Raw genomic sequence first — 23,219 nt, forward strand, 5'->3', positions numbered from 1 at the left:
TATTTTGATTCAAAATGCCATACTTACGTAGCCTTCCCAATTGGATAGGTTTATGAGAAAGTTCAGCACGGAGCTTGATGGCGAGGATACAACATGCGTTGAAAGCTGCGACACATCTGGAGCCTAAGGTAATCCGCGCAGCTCTCTGATCACAGGTCTCATCAAAGTTACGTTTGGCTCCATGATAACAACATTTCTTCACCACCTCATGTTTATATTTAGCAGCTGAAATGGCAAATACAAATGCCCTTGATCATTCACAGAAACATAATATCTCGTGCTTAGAAGGAATCTCTAGGGATACCTGGTTTTTACTGCCATATGACCTACCCGTAAGGGCCATCCTTGGCTAGTGGGCTCCCAGCCTCCCCTTGGAACTACATAAGGAATGGGAAGAATGTGACCTTACCAGGTAGTCCATTCTGATACATACTAAATGGTTAAAAGCTTCCTGAAACTAACCTAAATACTAACTCTACAAACTGGCACTTTGGGTTCAGCACACTTTGAGTTAAATGAGTTCAATATCAAAGAAACTTCCAGATATTTAAAGGTGGCTAGCATTGTAATGCAAGTATCTCTTTCTTCAAGTTAAACAGTCTGTTTTTTTAAGCTTTTCTTATATGATATGGCTTGTGGATCGTCACTAATTGCATTATCTTTCATCATAAGTACTCAGATAATCAGTGTCTCCCTTTTCCTATTATAACTTAGATTGAAGGTTTAGATGAAAATAACTCATATACAAACAGAAGGAATAATTTTATTACTATAAGCATGATTATTGGTTGAATTCAGGTCACTGGCTCATAGTTTGATGTTCTTTCTACTTTAAATAGCTAATTATCTTATTTCCATTTAAATAATTATTTCAAATAATTCCCATTAAACTTATTTTCAAAAAAAAAACCCCAAAATATATGAAATACAAGAAATAGATTTCTAGGTATACCCTGAAGCTAATCAAATCATAGATTCTGTCAGAGTAAAATAGAAGAATATGATTTTAATTGCTTGATGATGTTTGTAGAAACTATTTGTGGTAGATAAAAGTTAATATTTTAGATGTTAGAGATAGAAATAACAAAGACCTATTTTCTTCAGATTATGGCTATGATCAATGAACTACTTGATTTATTTGAATTAATATTTCTGAGAGAGGTGAGCCACACCTCCATACATAACTCTTTCCACTCATTCTACTTGAATTAGAGGATATTAAATAATAATTATCTCCAGCTTTTGAATAGTATGACCAGAGCCTTTTTACAACCATGTGAAACTTCTGGAGTACCTTCTTCCTCTATTTTCTTCTGTAGCATTCTTCTTGGCCTAAGAATTTCTTTACAAGTTTCATCTGCTTACAACAAAAAGACAAAGTATAAGGGAAAAAAGAAGACAAAGTCTCAAAAGAAGTTTCACAAAATTATTTAAGTATTTAGACATTCACAAGCCATTTAATCAACAGATATTGACAGCCTGTTTCAGGCAAGGTATTGTACACTCTACAACTTAATCTGATTCGTTTCATCTGGACAGAGTTCACTACCTCGTGTCCTATAGTTTGACTTGTTTCATCTGAATTCCGTTTTGAATCTTGCAATCTTTGTGATCCACTGATTACAGAGAAATACTAAGCATTTAAAACGAACAAAATGTTATTCTTTATACCTTTTATTGCTCTTTTTGCTATATTCTTACAAATATAAATACAAATACCATATTATCAAGTATAATTATAAACACATTTTTAAAAGAATTATTCAATTTTATTGGATTTTATTATCATTATTTTAAAATTTGCTATAGGGCATGTGCACTCACCAGAGAGAGACAGAGAGAGAGAGAGAAATGAGAAAGCAAGCTGCCAGGTCTGGGATTCAAACCACGGTTGACCATATGTGAGTCTAGCACCTTAACCACCATGCCACGTGCTGACCCCAATTATGAACAGATATTAAACCATATAAAGAAGGTGAATCAGATGTGGTACCTGCCCTTGAAGAGCTCACAGTGCAGTGAGTGATACTCATTATAACTAAGTGTAAAACTTGGCGATGACATTAATATTCTATAACTTATATAAAGAGTTGGTCTAGTTTAGGCATGCCATCCGCAGCTAAGATGCCCAAGAGGAAGGTCAGTTCAGCTGAGGGGGCGGCCATGAAAGAACCCAAGAGGAGATCTGCGAGGTTGTAGGCTAAACCTGCTCCTGCAAAAGTGGAGACAAGTCAAAAAAGGCAGCAGGGAAGGATAAATCTTCAGACAAAAGAGTGCAAACAAAAGGGAAAAGAGGAACAAAGGGGAAACAGGCTGAAGTGGCCAACCAAGACACTAAAGAAGATTTACCTGCAGAAAATGGAGAAACTAAAAATGAGAAGAATTCATCCTCTGATGAAGCAGGCGAGAAAGAAGTCAAGTCTGTTTCCTAAAGAAAACCACTCTTTGCTTGTTGCTCTCCCTGTCAGAATTGTGTGCACTCTGTAACATCTTTGGTTGTGGTAGTCCAGTTTTCCTAGTAATTTTATTAATGTGCTGTGAAAGATTGGAAATTTGAAGTATGTAGTGTGTATGATACTAAATTGTGACTTGGTGGGACTTACATAACAGCTTTCAACATTTGAAGACATTTGTTCTTGATATCCTCTTAAGGAAAATTTGTCTACAAATTTAAAGCTGGAATGTCACTGGAATAACTTAAAAGGAATCACTATACTTGGCTTTTTAAATTTTTGGTAGTATGTTAAGAGTTGGGTACAAATTGAAATGTCTATACAGATCCTTGACACAACCAATAAATCTCAATTACAAAGAAAAAAAAAAAAGAGGAGGGAACAATCAATTCTTTACGTGGAAGAGGGCTCTCAGTAGCTTCTCTGGACTAAAAAAGGGAAAAACAGTTCCCAATTAGCAAAGACCCAGAGGTGTAAGGCAACACAGTGCAACCCAGGGCCTACACTTTTTCTGTATGCTGAAACATAAGGTAAGATAGAGCAGGATGAGGGAGAGTTGGAAAGAGCCAAGGAGAAGATCACAGAAAGGTTTGAGTACATTAAAAAATCTGTACTTCATCTTTTTTTTTTTTTTTTTTGGAGAGGTTTTTGCTATAGGGTGCGTGCGTTCGCCAGAAAGACAGAGAGAGACAGTGAGATAGAAAGCGAGAAATCACCCCCTAGGGGGATGGCCACGCCACAATCCCTTCTCCTCCATTCTCCTCTCGGGATCTTGGGCACACACGCACACGCGCCCGGCGTGAGTTCTAAGCCACCGGGTCCGGGACGCGAACCGCGGTCGACTATGTGGGAATCCAGCGCCATAGCCATTACGCTAACTGCTGGTTCCCATAGCCAAGACATTCTAAGATCAATGAAAAGAATATGTCAGTAAAATGAAGTCAGGACAGAGGGCAAATAGTGGCACATTTAACACATGATGCTCTGCAAAGTTGACTCACATAGGAAGGTTCCAGATTTGCATTCATACACCTCCCTTAGTACACTGGTCATGCATGTGCTTGTGATCCCAGAGCTGGCTAAAGCTGGGGTTGGACTGCAGTGTCAAGACACAATTGAAGGTATAGCCTGTCTCTCTCTCTCTCTCTTTCTCTCATGAAAGAAAGAAATATATAAACTTTAAAAATATTAAGTTACGTAAATGGCCAATATAAATACTCTAATACCAATGCCAAGCATTTTACCATTTTCTTGGGTGTCATCTGCATTTGCATTGGTGAGGAAGGTGAGTCCAGCTAGATGGAATACATTTGCATTATTGCGGCCACCACCTGCCCCACAGCCCAGGTCACTCTTCTCTAAAGTGTGAAATACCTGTCCAGAAAGATAAAATGTAGGGCCTATTCAGATACATAAACCAATAAAGAACTATAGTCACTACATGATTATAACAAACCTATGAAGTACACAGGTCACTCATTTATCATATGATCAAAGACCAAATTTCCCAACTTAGTTCCTGTAGTTTGTCCTTTCCTATCTATAAGTACATGCCTAATCAAGAACTAAGTCCTAAGCAGATAGTTCTGATGAGGATATTCTTAGAAACTGACCACTGATGTTTTGTATATTTGTTTTTATGTGTGCTATACAATATAATGTCTAAATAAATAAATGGGTGAATGTATAAAAGAGTGATTTAACAAGCAAGTGAAGTTTTAAGTTGCTAAAAAATCAAACAAACCCCAAAAAACAAAGTACAACCTCTCGTGTTTTTAAGGGGTGGACTTTAGTTCCTATATGGATAAGAACTTGTTTGGGGGCTTACTTTGGTTTTAATTTTGACCCCAGATGTCCTTCCTCTCTAAATATTTTTAACTTTTTCTTAGTTTTTTCTTCCTTGTTCAAAGAAATTCAAAATTCAAGCCTCAAAAATAATAGGTGAGTATATATGGTAATTTACGGGCATTAAATAATTCCCCAAATCTTTTCTGCTGCCGATCTTTTTTTTTTTTTTTGAGAGAGATTTTCGCTATAGGGCGTGTGCGCTCGCCAGACAGACAGAGAGAGACATAGAGACAGAAAGCGAGAAATCACCCCCCAGGGGGGATGGTCACGCCGCAATCCCTTCTCCTCCATTCTCCTCTCGGGATCTTGGGCACGCACGCACACACGCCCGGCGTGAGTTTTAAGCCACCGGGTCCGGGACGCGAACCGCGGTCGACTACGTGGGAGTCCAGCGACATAGCCATTACGCTAACTGCTGGCTCCCTGCTGCCGATCTTAATGAGGGTAAAACAAAGCACAAACCCAAAGGTTACCTGTCTAGTCTTTTCTTACACCGCTACCCTGACTATACCCTACCCCCAGTTCCCAAACTTTCCTAATTGATGGTGCTTTTGCTCCATAATGTAATTGCTATCATGGTCATATGCTTTTAGAGTGATTAAATCTATATTTGAAAGAACAAAACTTGTGCTTTCGGAACTAACCTGAGGATGGCTTACCTTCCTGAGAGCCACTCAACTGAGTAGATTATAGAAAAACAGGCATAGTCTCCCCTACTTCCTTCTCCACAAGATGGCCTGGTGGCCACACTCTGTAAAGCACTGCCTAAGCCATTCCACCCACTGGTAACCACAGAAATGCACTACGTAACTCTTTCCATGGGCTTCGCAACTTTTCTTTGGACTCCATAAATAGCACTGTCCACTGCCGATAGGGCCACCCACGAATCTGACTCAGTTGCCATGTCAAGAGATATAGGTTGGCCTGGAGAATATGTATCTGCACTTGGAGACAGATGAACCTACAAGGTCATTTAAAAAGGAAAAAAAAAAAGTGGTTATTTGTATGAGTCAACACTTTCCGTAAGTGGTCTCATTAGGTCTCCAACCTCCTGCCTCAGTCTCTGGAGTAGCTGGGACTTCAGGTGTGCACCACCACACTTGGCTTTCAGGGTGGGCTAGAATTGAACCCAAGCCTCCCATGTGACCTTAGCCTACCCTGTAGCAAGGTCTACCAGCTCACTATCACATCCAGACCTGGAGAGGGCTGCTTTGCCAACCTCTTTCACTTGGAGAAAAATTCAACCGTGCTTTAGAATTTATCATTTATGGCTTACCTGGAGCTGGTTGCCACACTTTTCTTCAATATTTAACCAGACTGAGTCAGACACCAATTCTGCTTTGTTCTCTCCTGTGACGATGTAATAGACCAGGAGACGTGCTGAAGGAACCATGCTCTGTGTCACTGGAATATTTATACTTTGATAAGATGAATCTGTAAGTTTTGCCCTTGTGCCATAATGTACGATTTTGCCCTTGGATAATATCTAAAAATAAACAGTGGCAGTAACAATAAGTACAAAAACAAAGCCTGTGCTTCAGGATAGACATTGGAGCTGAAGCAGAAATTATGTTTAAAGAAAGAAAGTTAGTGTGTATGGGCCCACAATATGCTAAAACTTTAATGTTTATGTAAGTCTTATAATTCTCACAGTACTTCAGTAGAATAGGAATATTGGCCCCACAGAAGAAATGGAGGCTCAGGAACTAATTAAAAATCATACTAATTTTATTTTAAAAATCACTTATATAGGATAATAGCTGAAATTTGAACCCATATCTATTGAAAGTTAACACACCATCACTAAAACCTCCTTATTTCATTGATATAAAAAAAAATGGATGAGTTAGTGAAGTGCATCTTATTGGAGAATTACGTTTTAAAGTAGAGAATTAGATTCTAAGCTAGAGGCTTAAGGCTGAAAAAAAACTATGTGAAGTCAAAGAGTCTTCAAAAATCTCTTAAATTGGGAACCAGCAATTAGTGTAATGGCTATGTCACTGGACTCCCACATAGTCGACCACGGTTCGCGTCCTGGACCCAGTGGGTTAAAACTCACGCCGGGCGCATGTGAGTGCATGCTCAAGATCCCGAGAGGAGAATGAAGGGGAAGGGACTGCGGCGTGACCATCCCCCCTGGGGGGTGATTTCTCGCTTTCTGTCTCTATGTCTCTGTCTGCCTGGCGAGCGCATGCTCCCTATAGCGAAAATCTCTCCAAAAAAAAAAAAAAAATCTCTTAAATTGTCCTTACAGGAAAGAACTACATATGTGGTTTTCGTTAGTAGTCCATAAACAATTTTTTAAATTCTTCATCAGTCAATATTGTCTATGGTCCTCATTTATTTTTTTCAATTTCTTCCTCAAAAAAATGTTGAAAAAGCCATCGCCACCTCTTTTGCCTGGTCATTGGAATAATTCATTCCATTTCTTTAGCAATGATTAAGAAGCCTTTAACTTTTTTTTTTTTAATACATTCTTTCCTAGGTTTCATCAGCAGGTTTAATTTATCCATCTTCTGTTTAATGTGATGCAAGAAGGATGTTGCTTAGCTGGCGTGGGCATGATATGACTCAATTCCAAAGAGGAGGATTTGGGCTCTCCCATTTATGCCATCAAAAAGCATGCATTTGAACTAGGTCTAAGCATGTGATCTTTGGCCATGAAATTGAGCAGAGGTAATATGATTTAATCATATTGCTGTTGAGCAATCTGGCTTTCTCTGGTGAAAGGAGTTATTGGATCAGGAATCAGAGGAAGTCATTTGAAATTAAAAACCAGGCACTCCTCACTTCACCAAGTTCTGTTCCTATGACTAGGTTGAATTGTTAAGCAAATTGGTCAATGAGCAAGGAGTTTAAAGGCAGATATCTTGTGGTGCATTGTAGCACCATAGAGTATGTATTTTTCAGGAGAGATCTCTGTAGAGTACGTATTTTTCAATAGATATCACATGACACTATACTAGGATAATATAATTCTATCCATATAAAAAAGACACATTAGGTAAGTGCCAGAAAGCAACAAGACACACCACAATCCAGTGTATTCTGAATAATATTATGAGTGCACAATGCAGTACAAATTCATAAATGAAATATGTAGTCTTGTGTGACCGCAAACACTTCATGTAGGGAACACTATCTGAGTACAGGAAAGAGACAAAGGTTGAGAAATGGGCTTCCTAAAACCCACAGAATGAGACAGAGGAATCTCCATGCTGAAGAATTGGTCCCAAGTCTGACTGGTGGTGAAATAGGTGGATTGTTAAGGAGGAATGACATTATTCTCTTGAGCTAAAGGACCTTGTTGAATCTTTTTATCTCACTGTCCCTTGCTTTTCTTTCCTATGAAATGGTCATGAAAATCATGTCCTATCTCAAAGGTTTTTGAAAACTGATATTAAAATTAGATGATGTTCTCTAAAGTGTTTTGTAAATACAAATATAAGGGATCATTCTAATGCTTCTTTTATAAGCACTCTCTATAAAAATGTTCCAGTTGGGAGAATAAATCTATCATTATGGTACTTACCAAGTAGTTATAGTGAGTTATTTTGTCAATATATGGACTTTTGGGGGTAACGATGATATTCAGATGTTCTCCCACAAGCAAAACTTTATAGTTTGTAGTCCAATCAATATAGAGGTAACTTTGGCTAAGAGATGAGTATGCTATTGCTCGGTAACTTTTGCTGGCCTGATTTTCTTCTGGAAGATCTGGGGCATCAGTTTTGACCTGAAAAGGAAAATTTCAAAAAGACACATGGACTGTGATGTGATGCTTTCTGTAAAGCATACCTTTTAAGTTATTTTCTTTGCTTTGTACTTTTCTAAATTTTACACCAAATACTAAAGGGGAGAAATCGCCATTACTTCAGTGTTTGTATAGCTGTGGTATCGAGTAACACTATAAAGACTATGAACAAGTATAATGGAGTTACAGGTTATGATGGGAAAATCTGGTGAAACAAATATAGAAAGATGCTCCAGCAACAAATTCTGGTCCCTGTTCTGAAGTGTCATGGTAAATTGACAAATCCTGGCCCTCTCATCCTGACCCTGGGATGAGGTGGTAGAATCTGGGGTTAGGAGAAGTGAGGTAACAGGGAGGTAGCACTAATTCTTGAGGACAGGAGTTGGGAATGAGTATCACAGGAACAATCTGGCCCAATTTCATTGTGAAGGAGAGTGTGGCAGAACTGATATCATGAAACAGTATCTGCCCTTGGACAACAGACAGGTCAATAGCTCACTCTCCAGAATTGTCAGACTGCATCCTAGTGCCAATTTAATTTAATCAAAAGAGAGGTTACAAGCCTCCATTTTTTCAGCCACAATGTAGCAAAGATAATATTCTAACTCATGTTGCTGATTAAATAGGTATTAAATGTGTTCTTTATAATGTTCTCAGTGGCATGCCTAGCAGTTAGTAACTGTTCAGTAGATGATAGTGAATATACGGGTGCTGCAGCCATTTATCTGTGTATTAGCTTCCTTATATCTTATTTGAGATTAGGAATGTAAACATTATTTATTGGGAAAGAAATAAGCTCTAGAATGGTTCATGCAGTTAGAAAAAAAGGAAGGCTTCCACATTTGACCCTTTTGTGGTCCTGAAAAGATATTTAAAAAAGTGCATATGTGGTTTTGTATGTGTGTGTGTGTGTGTGTGTGTGTGTGTGTGTGTGTGTGTTGGGGGCAGGGCATTCCCACCAATGATGTTTATTTACTCCTATTCTGAAACTTCTAGACTCTAATGTAATCTTGATATAAGAAAGAAATAATTCTCAAATTAAAAATTAATAAATGTATCTTCTCAAAGACCATGCACTGGATTAGCAGATTGTCTCTGGTACTCATTTGTTTTGGAAGCAAAACTGTGGAACTGTTCACTGGATTCATATATAAGACCCACCAAATCTGCTCTGCACACTAGCCAAAACATACAGTCAGAAGTACACATTGTTCTAGAAAATAGAGGAGAATTCAGCTCACGTCAAACTCCAGCACTGTTGCTTCAGATGGGAGGTTAACCACAAACGAAGCTACTCCATCATTGAGACTTGTTACACTTTTCTTGGACTCCAGGTCGGATGTCTCTTGTTCCTCATCAAGTGTTTGTGCAGTTAGGGTTACAGGGATCCCTCCTACCAACTGGTCAAGCGAGTCCTTAACCTGCACCTGTTTGTCAGACAACCCAAATCCATTTCAATAGCTCATCACTTCTTTCAAAGCATAACAGTTCTGAAATAATCTTCCACCCTCCCCACAAGGTTTAAGTCATTTGTTTAATCCAGTTAAAAGAAGTGTGCTCCCACCTTATAAAAAGCTTTAATTCTGCTTAGTTAAATCATTCTTGAATGGAATCCCCCATATCCCAAGCAGATTCAGAATATGATTATTATTCTATTAAGTCAGTCAAAGAGATATGATAAGGTCTCCTGCTTGCTTGCTTGCTTGCTTGCTTTCTATCTTTCTTTCTTTCTTTGTAGAGATTTTTGCTATACAGCGCGTGCGCTCACCAGAAAGACAGAGAGAGACAGAGAAATAGAAAGTGAGAAATCACCCCCCAGAGGGGATGGACATGCCACAATCCCTTCTCCTCCATTCTCTTCTCGAGATCTTGGGCATGCACGTATATGCACCCAGCATCAGTTTAAGCCACTGGGTCTGAGACTCGAACTGCAGTCGACTACATGAGATTTCAGCAACATAACCATTATGCTAACTGCTGGTCCCAAGATTTCCTACTATCTTACTGCTATATTTCTTTGATTGGTTTAAGACTAGATAAAGAAGAAATTTAGGCCATAACTTCTGTGAAAGCTCCTTTTAGAGATAAGGAAAAAATGCATCTTTTTAAAATCTTTTTCTCTCACCCGCATGTATATAATTCTCACAAAGAGATATTTTAGGTTATTTAATTTTTCTGTAATATAAAATACATAAAATATTTTAAATTTATATTCTATATGTTATTCCAGTATATCCAATTTTATTACATATTTTACATTATCATATGTAATATATTATATAATAACATACTCTGTATTCTTATATATTTTATATGTATATAAAAAGCTACAAGCATGTCCAAAGCTTGTTTTGGGCTTGTTAGATCTTTTCTTCTTAAAAGCCAGTGACCCACAGTAAGTAATAAGTAACACATTTTAACTATACTTAAGTTGACTTTTAAAGTAACATTTTTTTTTTAAAAAGGTTTGCTACAGGGCATGTGTACTCGCCAGAAAGACAAAGAGACAGAAAGGAAGAAATCATCCCCCGGGGGGATGGTCACACAGTAATCCCTTCTCCTCCATTCTCCTCTCAGTCTCTTGGGCACGCACGCACACTTGCCTGGTGTGAGTTTAAGCCACCAGGTCTCGGAGTCGAACAATGGTCGACTACATGAGAGTCTAGCAACATAGCCATTATGTCAACTGCTGGTCCCAAAGTAACATATTTTCAAAGAAGAAAAAAAAAGTAAGACATTCTGGGCACTGGATGGTGGCACAGTAGTAAAACATGATGTTCTGTGAGGCTGTCCTGCAAGGTGGCATCCCAGAGACTACCCTGAGTGCTCCAGGCATGAGCATGTCCATGATCTGGGACTGGCTGATGCCAGGGGTAGATCACAGTGTCCAGATGTTGTTCAAGGTGCTAGTTCTTTCTCTCTCTCTCTCTCTCTCTGTCTCTCTTGCTCATGGAAGAAAGAAAGAAAGAAAGAAAGAAAGAAAGAAAGAAAGAAAGAAAGAACGAACCTTAAAAATAAAAGCATTCTACTCTAGCTTTCTAGATTGAAGACAGGGAATAAAAATGTCTTTAACAGTAAGATATAATACATATTATATTATTTATAATAAAATGTATAATTAATAGTCAAATAAATGTTTCAACTCCATATTCTCAGCATTTTAAAAAGGAAAAGAAGAGAAAAACTAGAGAGGAAGGAGAAAACAAAAAAGATAGCTTTCTGTCTCTTTTGAGACCGAGGGACAGAAGAGTGAAAATGGAAATAACAGAGAGCAGTGCAGAGAGACAAGAGAATAAAACCATCACCTAGAGACTTAGAAACAAAGTAAGGACCACAGAAAAGCACACACAGAGAACAGTAGGAGTAGAACATAGGAAGGGGAAAGGCCATGTTTTAAAGGAATGATATCTCCATCTTGAGGCTTCTTAAGAACTTGGCACCTAATAACTGTGAATGTTAGTATTTTCCAAATGATAGACTTATGGGGTTTTACTTATAGAATTTAATGTAATGCTTACTTAGGGAATGCCTAACACATGACTATGTTACCATTAATTATTTTAACAGTTGAAATCACTCCCAAGGCTGAGCTGCCCTGCAGTTTCCCACCCTGTCTGTGTCCACAGAGAGGCAGGTTTTATAGAATGAGTGATTGGGGCTCTCTAGCATCCTTCCCCTGTTTGCCACCCCCAAGTTTCCTATAAACAAAAAATGATCATATTCAGCAAGGGTCCCCCTTTCCCATCTACCTTAATGGAATATGGAATCCCAGGCTTCAAGAAAAGAGGAGTAGCAACCAAATTCAGTTTGTAGGGGGAGAGGACGTATTTGATGCCAGGTACTTCTGCCTCTTCAGAAAATCCACCTAAAGAAGTTAGAAGCATCATTGTGATATTTTTAAGAGTATTAATATCTTTATGGTTACCTATTTTTGTCTACTTGTTCATTCACTCACACACTGTTCATGCACTCATTTACATAGCAACAGTAAGTAGGATGTAGTTCTTGGTTTAGAAGAGCAGTGCAGAGAAGAGTTTAGTTTTCAGAAGTTCCAAAAATCTTATGTACAAATGCTCATATTTAGAGAAGCCCTTGTAGAAGTAGAGTTACAGGACCGGACTGAGGAGGAATGCAAGAAACACCACTTTATATCACTGGCCTAAGTTTCAGGTAAATATGCAAGAGATTGAGAAGAGAGCTGAAGGGCAGGCCAGAGACTGAGCTCTACAGGGGGTTCACAGCTAGAGCACAGGGATATGAAGATAAGTGGAGAAGAATCAGACAAAGAGAACTTGAAGAAGAGAGAATCTTGGCAAGAATATAATAGCATTATCCTCTATAATAGTTTAATTAGGTTAAACTATTATGAATAACATAAAAACTCTAGTATTCCCAAACTCCTTTCTCTTGTTACATTCCTAATACTACCTGTGTATACGCTTCCCTTCAGCCAAACTGGATAGTATGTTGTTCTTCAAGATCTTGGTTCATTTTCCACATTTCCTAGTCTGCATCATCTATGGAGGGTATTCCGTTACTTCCAGTCTACCATCTCTGCTTCAAAACTAGTAAAAACCAATGGAGGTCCAGTCGTAGTGGCATGCAATACACAGATGTGTGCTCCACAGGCTAGGATCACATAGGAAGCCCTAGTTGAATTACTGGTGTAACCTAAAGGCTGGGCAAGGTGCCATATACTTGTAATCTCAGAGACTCTAGAGGCTAAGACAGGAGGATTGCTCCAGAATGGCCTAGGCAATATAGCAAGGCCCCATTTAGAAAGAAGAGCCAGGCCTTGTGATGCCTTATAGTCCTAGTTGGGGAGACTGAGGCAGGAGGTTAACAATGGTTAGACCCTGTCTTAAAAGGAAGGAAGGAAGGAAGGAAGGAAGGAAGGAAGGAAAAAAGAAAGAAGGAAGGAAAGGAGGGAGGGAGGATGACAGGGAGGGAGGGAGGGTGAGAGGGAGAGAGGAAGGAAGGAAGGAAAAAGAAGGGGACAACTCCACTGGAGTTGACAGCACTAGACAAGATGTAAGGATGCTAAGAAAGTAGTTGGTAGATCCATATGAAGAAGGAGGGAGAGGTGAGAGGGAAAGTAAGGGGAAAAGAGGGAAGAATGAGGAGGACAAAGAGCAGGAGGAAAAAGCTGAGGAAGAAGAGGAAAGAGAGGAAGAAGAAATGAGTAAGAAGAGAAGGGCTACACATTTTCATGGCATTCACTATGTGACAAATGGCGTGTAAGGGCTCTGCATATATTGACTCTTTGATCCTCATCACACTCCTATGTAGTATATACCATTATTGTACTCATTTTAGAAACATGGTATTACCTCAATTTGAGATAGAATCCCTAAATATTACAGGTCGAAGTGGCTTTAGGAGACATTCAGTTCAACTCCATCAATGGACAGATAAGGACATTAGGACAATGATAATAGAGAGACAGAGAGAGAAAAGGAGAGCAATAAAGCACCCCCCACCCCATGGGACATAGTTACTCAGTAATCTCTTCCCCATTTCTCAAGTTTGGACACACATGCAGACATGTCCAATGTACTTTTCAAGCCCCTGGGTCTAGGACTCAAACCATGCAGTCAGCCCTGTGGGATCCAGCTGCCTTAACCACCAGGCCATGAACTGGCTCAGTAATACCTTTCTTTTGCATCGTACTTTACCAAACATTTTTACATACTAGTCTCCTTTTGATTTTAATTTTCACCAGGTAAGAACATAAGGTGCCAGATGTTCAAACTGTTTAGCCTGAAGAGTCACTTCAGATGTCAGCTGGGCAGTGTTGTTTCATTTTTGCAGTTGTAACAGGGACCCAGTGGCTTGCACAATACTATACAGTAGCAGAGCTCTAGTCCACATTTTTAATGATAGAAAAAATAAACTTTAACTATGAAAAAAAAGGAGAGAACTTTAGAAATCACTTATACTTTAATATGCTGTCTAAATATCTCCTCAAAGAAAAATTTAAAAAATATATGTATAGCTGGGTCTGGCAGATAGAGTGGTGGTTGAGGTGCTAGATTTTCCCATTGCTGACTGCAGCTTGTGTCCCACACCCACACTCGCTTTCTCACTTTTTCTCTCTCTCTGTTTCTCTCTGGTTAAATTAAAATAACAACAATAATGAATAAGGTTAAATAAATAATTCTTTAAAGATATATATGTATGACTTACCTGTAGCCTCTAAGACATTTACAGCAATATAAAGGTACTTATTGTTTATATCTTCCAACCCATCATATGACAGTTCTTTAATTGCCGTTTCAGAGTCAAATGTGACATGAGCAACTCCATTTATCAACTTTTTAAAAGGGAAAAATGGAAGAGTTATTTCAGAGAAGAACTTAATGAGAAAAAAGTTAAAATCTGCTTTGACTAGCCTCCAAACTGAAGGAAAACATCAGGGGAATGGTTTAGCATCACCAGCAAAGTGGCTGACTGAGTCTGCAGTAAGGTCCTGAATGTTATTTTCTAATTTATTTGTATATAATTGTAGATGAGGAAGAGTCTTGAACACTACAGGCTTTTGGTACCAGCTGTTCGAGATGCCTTTTTAAATCCCTGACTCATCATTCATCTTCTAGGCCTCTCAGTTTACTTCTACTTTTCCCGAGAGTTTGCTGGACTTTGTTATTTAATTCGTACTTCACTGCTTACGAATTTATACATTACTTTAACAATTTACAGTGGATAGAGGGATATGGGATTAACTCAAATTACATTATGTAATTGTTGACCACAACAGTGAAATAGACTTTTGTCTTATTTTTTCTTCTAAAGTTAGGTACTTAAGGTCAGGCATTTTTGTCTTATTAGGCTTTAAATCCCAATGTTTAGCATAGAACCATGAGTCTTAAAAAGATATTTAATTTATATCTTGAATAAATAAAAGTGTCTTTTAAAAATATCAGAGGTTGGGACCAGCAGTTGGTCGCTGGACTCCCATGAAGTCGACCACTGCTCAAGTCCCAGACCCAGTGGCCTAAACTCACGCCAGGTGCATGCCCAAGATCCCAAGAGGAGAATGGAGGAGGAGGGATTGTGGTGTGGCCGTCCCCCCGGGGGTCGATTTCCTGCTTTCTGTCTCTCTGTGTCTATCTCTCGAGTGCACTTGCTTGATAACACCCCCCCCCCCAAAAAAAAGGCAGAGGTAGGGCCAGCAGATGGCATAGCAGTTATGTCACTGGACTCCCACATGGCCAACTAAGGTTCGAGTTCCAGACCCAGTAGCTTGAAACTTAACCTGGGCACATGTGCATGTGTGCCCAGGATCCCAGGAGGAAAATGAAGGAAAAGGAATTGTGGCATGGCCATCCTTCCCGGTGGGGTGATTTTTCACTTTCCCTCTTACTGTCTCTCTCTCTCTGGCAAGTGCACATGCCCTAAAGCAAAAACCTCTTTAAAAAAATCAGAGGCAAATACATGAAGATACAACATCAAGAAAAATGAAATAAACACATATGATTTGTGCTATAACGTAAAGGAGCCAGGGGATGCTTTCCAGAGAAAGGGAGAAGAGCCAGGAGATAGATAGTGGTAGTGCGACTGGACCCACACGGGGAAAGATCCTGGATTTGTGTCCAGGGACCTCTCTGAGTGTGCTGGGCACATGCACATAGGATTTGGGTCAGCTACAACTAAGAGTTGATTGTGGCATGAAGACCCTGTTAGGGGTGAGATCTCTCTCTCTTTCTCTCTCTCCCATTGAAGATACATAAGTAAATTTAATTTTTTTTTTAAATGTGAAGGAATTAGCCAGACAATGAAGAGGCAGAGGGGACAAAGGGCTGTTCCTCCATTCCCAAGTAGGAGGAACAGCACTGCCAAGACCTGGAGGCAAGAGAGACTGTGGTAAATTTGAGAAATGGAGTGGTTAGCCCAACAGGAGAGAGAGAGGAAATGGCACAACACCAAGGAAAGGGGACTTTACCCTCAGGACAATGAGAAGCCAATGGAAGAGTTTGTTTCAACTTCCATACTTACATAAAATGAGGAGTTGGACTAGGTGGTTTGGAAATAACTTCTGTCTCTCACATTGTCACGCAACTTTAGATATGAGTAAATGTATCTGAACATCTTACCATTGTACTTTGCATCGCTTTTCCCATCATTTCTTTTTGATCATCTTGTAAGTTGTCTTTTATTCCAAAAGAGACATAAACTTCAGCTTCCGTGACTACTTTGTTATAAAAATATCTGTCAAACCATATCGTAAAATTGATGTTAATGGTTACAATAAGATTCAAATAAAATGTAACAATCCAAACTTACATAAAACACTTGATATGCTTTAAAGTATCTCCCATTCACTATTTCATTTAATGATCATAAAGCCACAATGATAAAGGCAGAGTATGGGGTTTTATTACTATGTGCTAGATGAAAAAAATTAATCTTGGAGAGATCAAAGGACTCAGGGCTGTTTCCTAAAGGCCATGTTACTTCCTTGATAATTTTGGTTCATTGGGGAGCTACTCCCTATTTCTTTCATAACTTTAAAAGGACCATGTTCAGGACAAGCCAAAATAGAGCATGCTGGTAGGTGTTGCTGCTCAGAAGGGAGAGCCACATGGAAGGCCCAGTTTGATTCCCAATCCATCCTAAAAGCCAGGTAAAGTGAACTTACTGGGTAGGAAACAATACTATAATAAGAGCTACTTTCCTTATTTGTAGTGTGAGCAAATAAAATATGTGACTCTGTTATAAGAAGACATATTTATAATTGTGTTAAGTAAGCTTTTCATGTTAGCTTAGACTAAGTGACAAATACTATACTTTGGGAGTAAGTGCTAATAAGAAAAGCAGTACAGGGCAGCATTTGAATAAATGGACTCTGGAACCCAACAGGCTGTGCAACTTAGTAACTATGTGATCTTGGGTGGGGGGCAGCAGGTGGTGTGGTGGTTAAAGGTGTTGGATTCCCACAGGGCTGACTCCAGTTCGAGTCCTGGTCCTGGCGGCTTGCTTTCTCACTTTCCCTTTCTCTCTCTCTTCATCTCCATCTGGTCAAATTAAAAAATAGTAAGAACAAATAGAATTAAATAAATAAATAATTCTTCAAAAAAGTTTTTTTAAAAAAGTATGCAATCTTGAGGAAATACTTAACATTTATGCACTTCAGGTTTTTCACTTGTGATGTACGGGTAGTAATAGTGTCTATCTCAAAAACTAAATGTATTAACATACACAGAGTACTTAGAAAAGTGCCCATTACATATATCAATTGTTTATTGTTATAAATAGCTTCATTATAACATCTTTTTCTTTTGTTTTTGGAGAGGTTTTGCTATGGGGTGCATGCGCTCACCAGAAAGAGAGACGGAAAGTGAGAAATCATTTCCCCAGGGCAGATGGCCACGCTGTAATCCCTTCTCCTCCATTCCCCTCTTGGGATCTTGGGCACACACGCACACACGCCCGGCATGAGTTTAAGCCACCAGGTCCAGGACTCAAACCTCGGCTGACTACATGCGAGTCCAGTGACATAGCCATTATGCCAATTGCTGGTCCCCATTATAGCATCATTTTTAAGTGACATAAGCTCTTATGATAGGTTGATTGCAAAACTAACCATAATTCTCCACCTCCTCATTTATCCACAACCTCTAGAATTCCTTGTATTGACTTGGAATAGGTGGGGAGTTTCCAGGCTTACGCTGTAACTTGCTTTGGACAAAATACCATGATGTAAGTGATGATGTGCCAGTACCAATCCAAGGCCCCAAGAGGATATTAATGTTTCCATTCTAACTCTTTGAGCCTTACTACTGCTACAGACTAGCCTGCTGGCTTAGCGATCATGTGAGAGACACACACCATTGAGTCACACTTCTAGCCCTAGCCACCTTCCAGCCAACTACCAGTCATAGGAATAAGACCTTTCTAGATCAGCCAGTCACCAGCTGATGTGCCAACTGACCACAGGCACCTGGGTGAGCTCAATCACCAGCAGCCTGACCCAGATCAGCAGGGGTGCTCAGCTGATTCATAATTGGTTGTGGTTTTAAAGCACTGGGTTTTAAAGTACTTTAGTAAAATTGCATTAGCCAGCTGATGAAGTCATTCTAAAACATGACAAGTGACAGGTTCTTATCTCAATCCCAATATCCAAAGTCATCCTGGTTTCTAAATATATACACTAAGCTTAAATCTTCAGGACTTTTTTTTTTGCTGGTAAAAAATAAAATTGGGACCAGCAATTAGCATAATGGCTATGTCGCTGAACTCCCATGTAGTCAACCGTGGTTCAAATCCTGGACTCAGTGGCTTAAACTCACACTGGGCCCATGTGCGTGCCCAAGATCCCGAAAAGAGAACGGAGGAAAAGGGATTGCGGCATGGCCATCCACCATGGGAGGGGGGGTAATTTCTTGCTTTCTCTCTCTCTGTCCCTCTCTGGCGGGCACACGTGCCCTATATTAAAAACCTCTCAAAAAAATAAACAAAGGTAAAATCAGAATAATAATAATAAATGATAGACATGGTATCTCCTCAGCTAGTCAGTCCCAAAGTCATGGTAGGCTTTGCCAGTAAATAAGAGATTTTACTTTGGGCAACCATTAACAACCAGAGTTGGCACTCCACCTACTAGATTTATCTAGGAAAATAGTTCTTACCTTGCTCTTATAGTAATGTCAAACTTCTTAAAGTTCTTATAACCAATGAAATTGCTTTCTGGTTCTATTGAGACAGAAAAATGTGGCAAAACTGAAAACAAAAATGAAGAGGCAACATTACCATTTAAACGAAAGTAACCTTTACAATATAACCACCAACCATACTTTCTGGTATAGTTGAACAAGCTCTAACATCAACACAGCACGCACCTTATCATCATTATCATCAACAATAAAATCTCTGGGAAGCCTTCCTACTCCACAGTTCAGAGGTCAGTTACCTCTATGTACTAAAGTACTTTGTTTATGCTTTGATTATAGTATTTATTATAAGCAATAGATTATTTCCTCCCCTAGAATATAGGCTCCTTGAAAACAAAGGGCCATTCTCTACTTATCTTTATATATTGCTCCCTCGCACTCTTCTCTTAAGTCTTAAATATATTGTTATACTGGGACCAGCAGTTAGCGTAATGGCTATGTTGCTGGACTCCCATGTGGTCGACCGTGGTTGAGTCTTGGATCTGGTGGCTTAAACTCACACCACGTGGGAGTCCAGCAACGAAACTACTATGACATCTGCTGGTCCCAAGCCATTTATATGTTAATTATTAGTTTATTAATATGATTTATTTCAGATTAAGAATATCCTAAATTTCTTAATTAAAATATTAGGGAGTTGTGAGCCAGAAGAAAAATAGCATTAAACTAGTGGTAGGGAAACCTAATTGTTGTCTTATTCTGTCACTAATTGGTTATAAGACTCAAATATTATTGGGACCAGCAGTTAGCGTAATGGCTATGTCGCTGGACTCCCACGTAGTCAACCACGGTTCGAGTCCTGGACCCGGTGGCTTAAACTCACGCCAGGCGCATGTGCTTGCGTGCCCAGGCTCCTGAGAGGAGAATGGAGGAGAAGGGATTGTGGCATGGCCATCCCCCCTGGGGGGGGATTCCTCACTTTCTGTCTCTCTGTCTCTCTCTGTCTGTCTGTCTGGCGAGAGCATGTGCCCTATAGCAAAAAACTCTCTCTCTCAAAAAAAAAAGATTTGAATATTATTTATTGGTCTTACTGGGTTCCACTCACCTCATCTCTAATTGTTTACCTTTCTCCTAAAATCATAATTTTGAAATGGACTTTTTTTCCCTTTAATTCATAATGGAGTGCATGCATGCACATGAGACAGAGAAAAAGACAAAGAAGCATCCACAAAGAGACAAAGGGCTCAGCCACACCACAACCGCCTTCCTCCAGTCTTCCAGCATGCCAGGATTCTGGGCATGCCTGCATGTGCCCAGTATGTTTTCAGGCTGACCAGGTCAGGGACTTGGATGAAGTTGACATGAGGCTTCCTGCTCCACAGTGTGGTGCAGTGCCAGTTGTGCCACAAAGGCTGGACTTAGAAAGGACTTTAGTCAAGTTCCTCAGGGGAATAGACCTCCTTAAGCTCTATGATAAGGAACACAAGCAGAGAGAGGCTGGTCTGCAGGTTCAAGGTTAACAAGGGTGTGCTGGAACTACAGCCCAGGCATTTAAACCACAACCATTCTTCTCTCCTCCTGATCCATACATCTAGCCATACAAGCAGGCTGCCTCATCTCCATCTTGGAATGTTTTGCAGTAAGTGCATTAATGACAATAATTATTCCAAAAGCACTAATTGCTTATAGGTAAACTTTTAATTGTCAGAAATTACCATATTCCTTAACTTCAAAATATGCGCTTCCAGTTGTTGTAAAGTCTTCTTTATATTTAGCTTGAATTGTCCACACACCATATCTGTGGAAGAGGAAAATGACCCAGGTTTAATTAACACTCTCATTCAAAAATACTTTCTAGGCATTGGTTACAGATTGGGCACTGGAGATCAAACATGGATAAGATACCGGTGTCCCTGTCTTCATAGAATTATCAGCTCTTAAGGCAATTCAAATTTTCACTTTTCCATTTACTAGCAAGTTTGACTTGGGCACATTACTTAACCTCATTTGGGAAATGGGAAAAATAATGCCTTCCTTACAGACTGGGTATAGTGTCAATAATTGTTAATATAATAGTCATTCTTGTTAACATCATTATCATTCATTTAGTGCCTAGTATGTGGAAGTACAGGTGACAAACAATGAACAATTCAGACAAGGCCCCTGCCCTCAAGAAATTTAGCCTAGTGGGGAATAAAAAGCCAAGCAAATAAATAAATCAGATTTGAGATAACTATCATGAAGAAAATATACAAAATGACAAGATAAAGTGTAAAAGAAAGTGAGAGACTACTTTAGATCATGCATGCAGAAATGACCTCTTTGAAAAGGCTGCATTTACCCTGTATCCTAAAGACAGAAGAAGTCTACCTGTGAAGAACAAGGTGAAGCACATTTTTTTTCTTTTTTTTAGAAAGATTTTTGCTGTAGGGCGTGTGCACTCACTACAGAGACAGAGAGAGACAGAAAGCCAGAAATCACCACCCAGAGGAAATGGCCATGCCACAGTTCCTTCTCTTCCATTCTCTTCTTGGAATCTTGGGGGCACACACACACACACACCTAGCATGAGGATTAACCCACTGGGTCCGGGACTTGAGCCACAGCTGACTACATGGGAGTCCTGTGATGTAACCATTACACCATCTGCTGGTCCCAAGGTGAAGTACATTCTAAGAGACACTGTCCAAAGGTACTGAGCTAGGCAAGCACTGGCTATGGTAGACTACCACGACTGACACATAATCTGCCATGGGACAAGTGGCACAAAATTAAGTTGGAGAAATGATAAAGTAACAAAATAATATTATAGAATATATAGTGTTTCGTGAAAATACACAATTTAAACGTTAACCAACTTAGTTTAATACCCCAACTGCAATTCAAAATCTTAGAAAAATTGCCTTAAGTTATAGTATAGCCATTTTTTTTTTTTGAGAGGTTTTTGCTATAGGGTGCATGTGCTTACCAGAAAGACGGAGAGAGATAGAGAGACAGAAGGTGAGAAATCACCCCTCCCCCCCAGGGGGATGACCACGCTGCAATCCTTCTCCTCCATTTTCCTCTCGGGATCTTGGGCACACACACACATGCGCTCAGCATGAATTTAAGCCACCAGGTCCAGGTCTCAAACCACGGTTGACTACATGAGAGTTCAGCGACATAGTCTTTACGCTAACTGCTGGTCCTAGTATCACCATTTATATAAGATGCACTTGTCTTATTATTCAACCTGCTCTATTATAAGTTACTTGAAAGCAGGGAATGTGAATTCTTTGTTCTAGTTTTTATCTCTCACTCCTATTATGATTTGTACCAGGAATGTGTTCACTAAACATCTAATCCCATTTAAACATATTCTTAAATACTTTCACACGAGGCCAAATGGAAGCAGTGGCTCTGAGAACACCTTCCCTTATGGACTCTACCTTGTGACTGTCTGTGGAGACAAAAACTACAGAGGACCATATTTTGTAACACACAGAGCAAGAAACGGGACCACGCTTTCAGATTTCAGACTCCTTAAGGAGTAGGAATTGATGGTTTTGATGAAAAAAAGTTCAGAGACTATTTTTTCCTCTTTCCAATTTTTATTTCTGAATATTAAGAGAATGGGTGAAAAGTATCAAAAATTGTTTTGCCATAGGGTGGGCGCCACCACGCCCAGAAGTACCAGAATTTTTTTTTTTTTTTTTTGCCAGGAACTGAGCCTAACTTCTCACTAGACTTGAAATTTTGCAGATTCAAGTCTGTGACATTATATTAACACCAGGTGGCACTATTTGACTGCTTATTTGCTTTACAACCAAAAGTTCCAAAAATGCTTTTTAAAAATATATTTATTTAATTTTATTTATTGTTTTTTTATTTGACGAGAGAAAGAGAGAGAGAGAGAGAGAGAGCGAGCAAGCTGCCAGGTTCAAGACTTGAACTATGCCAGCCATGTGGGAGTCTAACACCTCAACTACCATGCCACTTGCCGGCCCCCAGATATACTTTTAATAGAAAATTTTATTAACAAATAATTTTACATACTTAGGATTAGGTGGAATCTTGAAGTCAGGAAAAGAGATAATTCCAGTATAATCATTTTCTTCTACTATGTCAACTTCTGATCCTTCTGGATCCTTTGAATAAAAACAAAGACTCAAAGTCAGAAATCATATATTAAAAATATTCAACTGTTTATACAATCTTTGACTTACAAAATATTTACCAATATATACCCATTTCTTCAAATTAAATATGAATGATGAAGATCAATGAAATGCTATGAAAGGCAAACACAGTTCACTTTAGTCACTTTGTTTCTTCTTTTTGAAAACTTCCCCATTTCTCTCCATCTCTAGATGAAGTCCAACTCTCTAGTGTACAATTAAAAGAGATTTTTTTCCCCCCACACAATTTTTTATTTTACTTTATTTACATTAATCATTGTACATCTTTACAGCATACGATATGAGTTCTCAAAGCATAAATGAGTTGCATGTCAACCAAGTGCTCTTTCAGAGCAGATGACCTTTTGGAGAAGGATGATTGTTCTTTAGACAACAT

General features: G+C 39.1%; 1 protein-coding gene across 1 annotated transcript in view; it reads right to left on the reverse strand.

The window, feature by feature from the left end:
* Positions 1-23,219, reverse strand: part of C5 (complement C5) — a 116,453-nt gene that overhangs the window by 67,116 nt on the left and 26,118 nt on the right. The window contains exons 5-17 of the mRNA XM_006155491.3: positions 22,701-22,792; positions 20,381-20,463; positions 18,684-18,774; positions 16,149-16,263; positions 14,242-14,368; positions 11,805-11,920; positions 9,297-9,482; positions 7,834-8,037; positions 5,578-5,787; positions 5,113-5,262; positions 3,698-3,827; positions 1,295-1,357; positions 28-225 (exon numbers count right to left, since the gene is read on the reverse strand). Coding sequence (XP_006155553.1) covers positions 28-225; positions 1,295-1,357; positions 3,698-3,827; positions 5,113-5,262; positions 5,578-5,787; positions 7,834-8,037; positions 9,297-9,482; positions 11,805-11,920; positions 14,242-14,368; positions 16,149-16,263; positions 18,684-18,774; positions 20,381-20,463; positions 22,701-22,792 — 1,765 coding nt within the window. The remainder of the gene's footprint in view (positions 1-27; positions 226-1,294; positions 1,358-3,697; positions 3,828-5,112; positions 5,263-5,577; positions 5,788-7,833; positions 8,038-9,296; positions 9,483-11,804; positions 11,921-14,241; positions 14,369-16,148; positions 16,264-18,683; positions 18,775-20,380; positions 20,464-22,700; positions 22,793-23,219) is intronic.

The sequence above is a fragment of the Tupaia chinensis genome, unplaced genomic scaffold (genome assembly GCF_000334495.1).
Source record: "Tupaia chinensis unplaced genomic scaffold, TupChi_1.0 Scaffold000455_1, whole genome shotgun sequence".
NCBI lineage: Eukaryota > Metazoa > Chordata > Mammalia > Scandentia > Tupaiidae > Tupaia > Tupaia belangeri.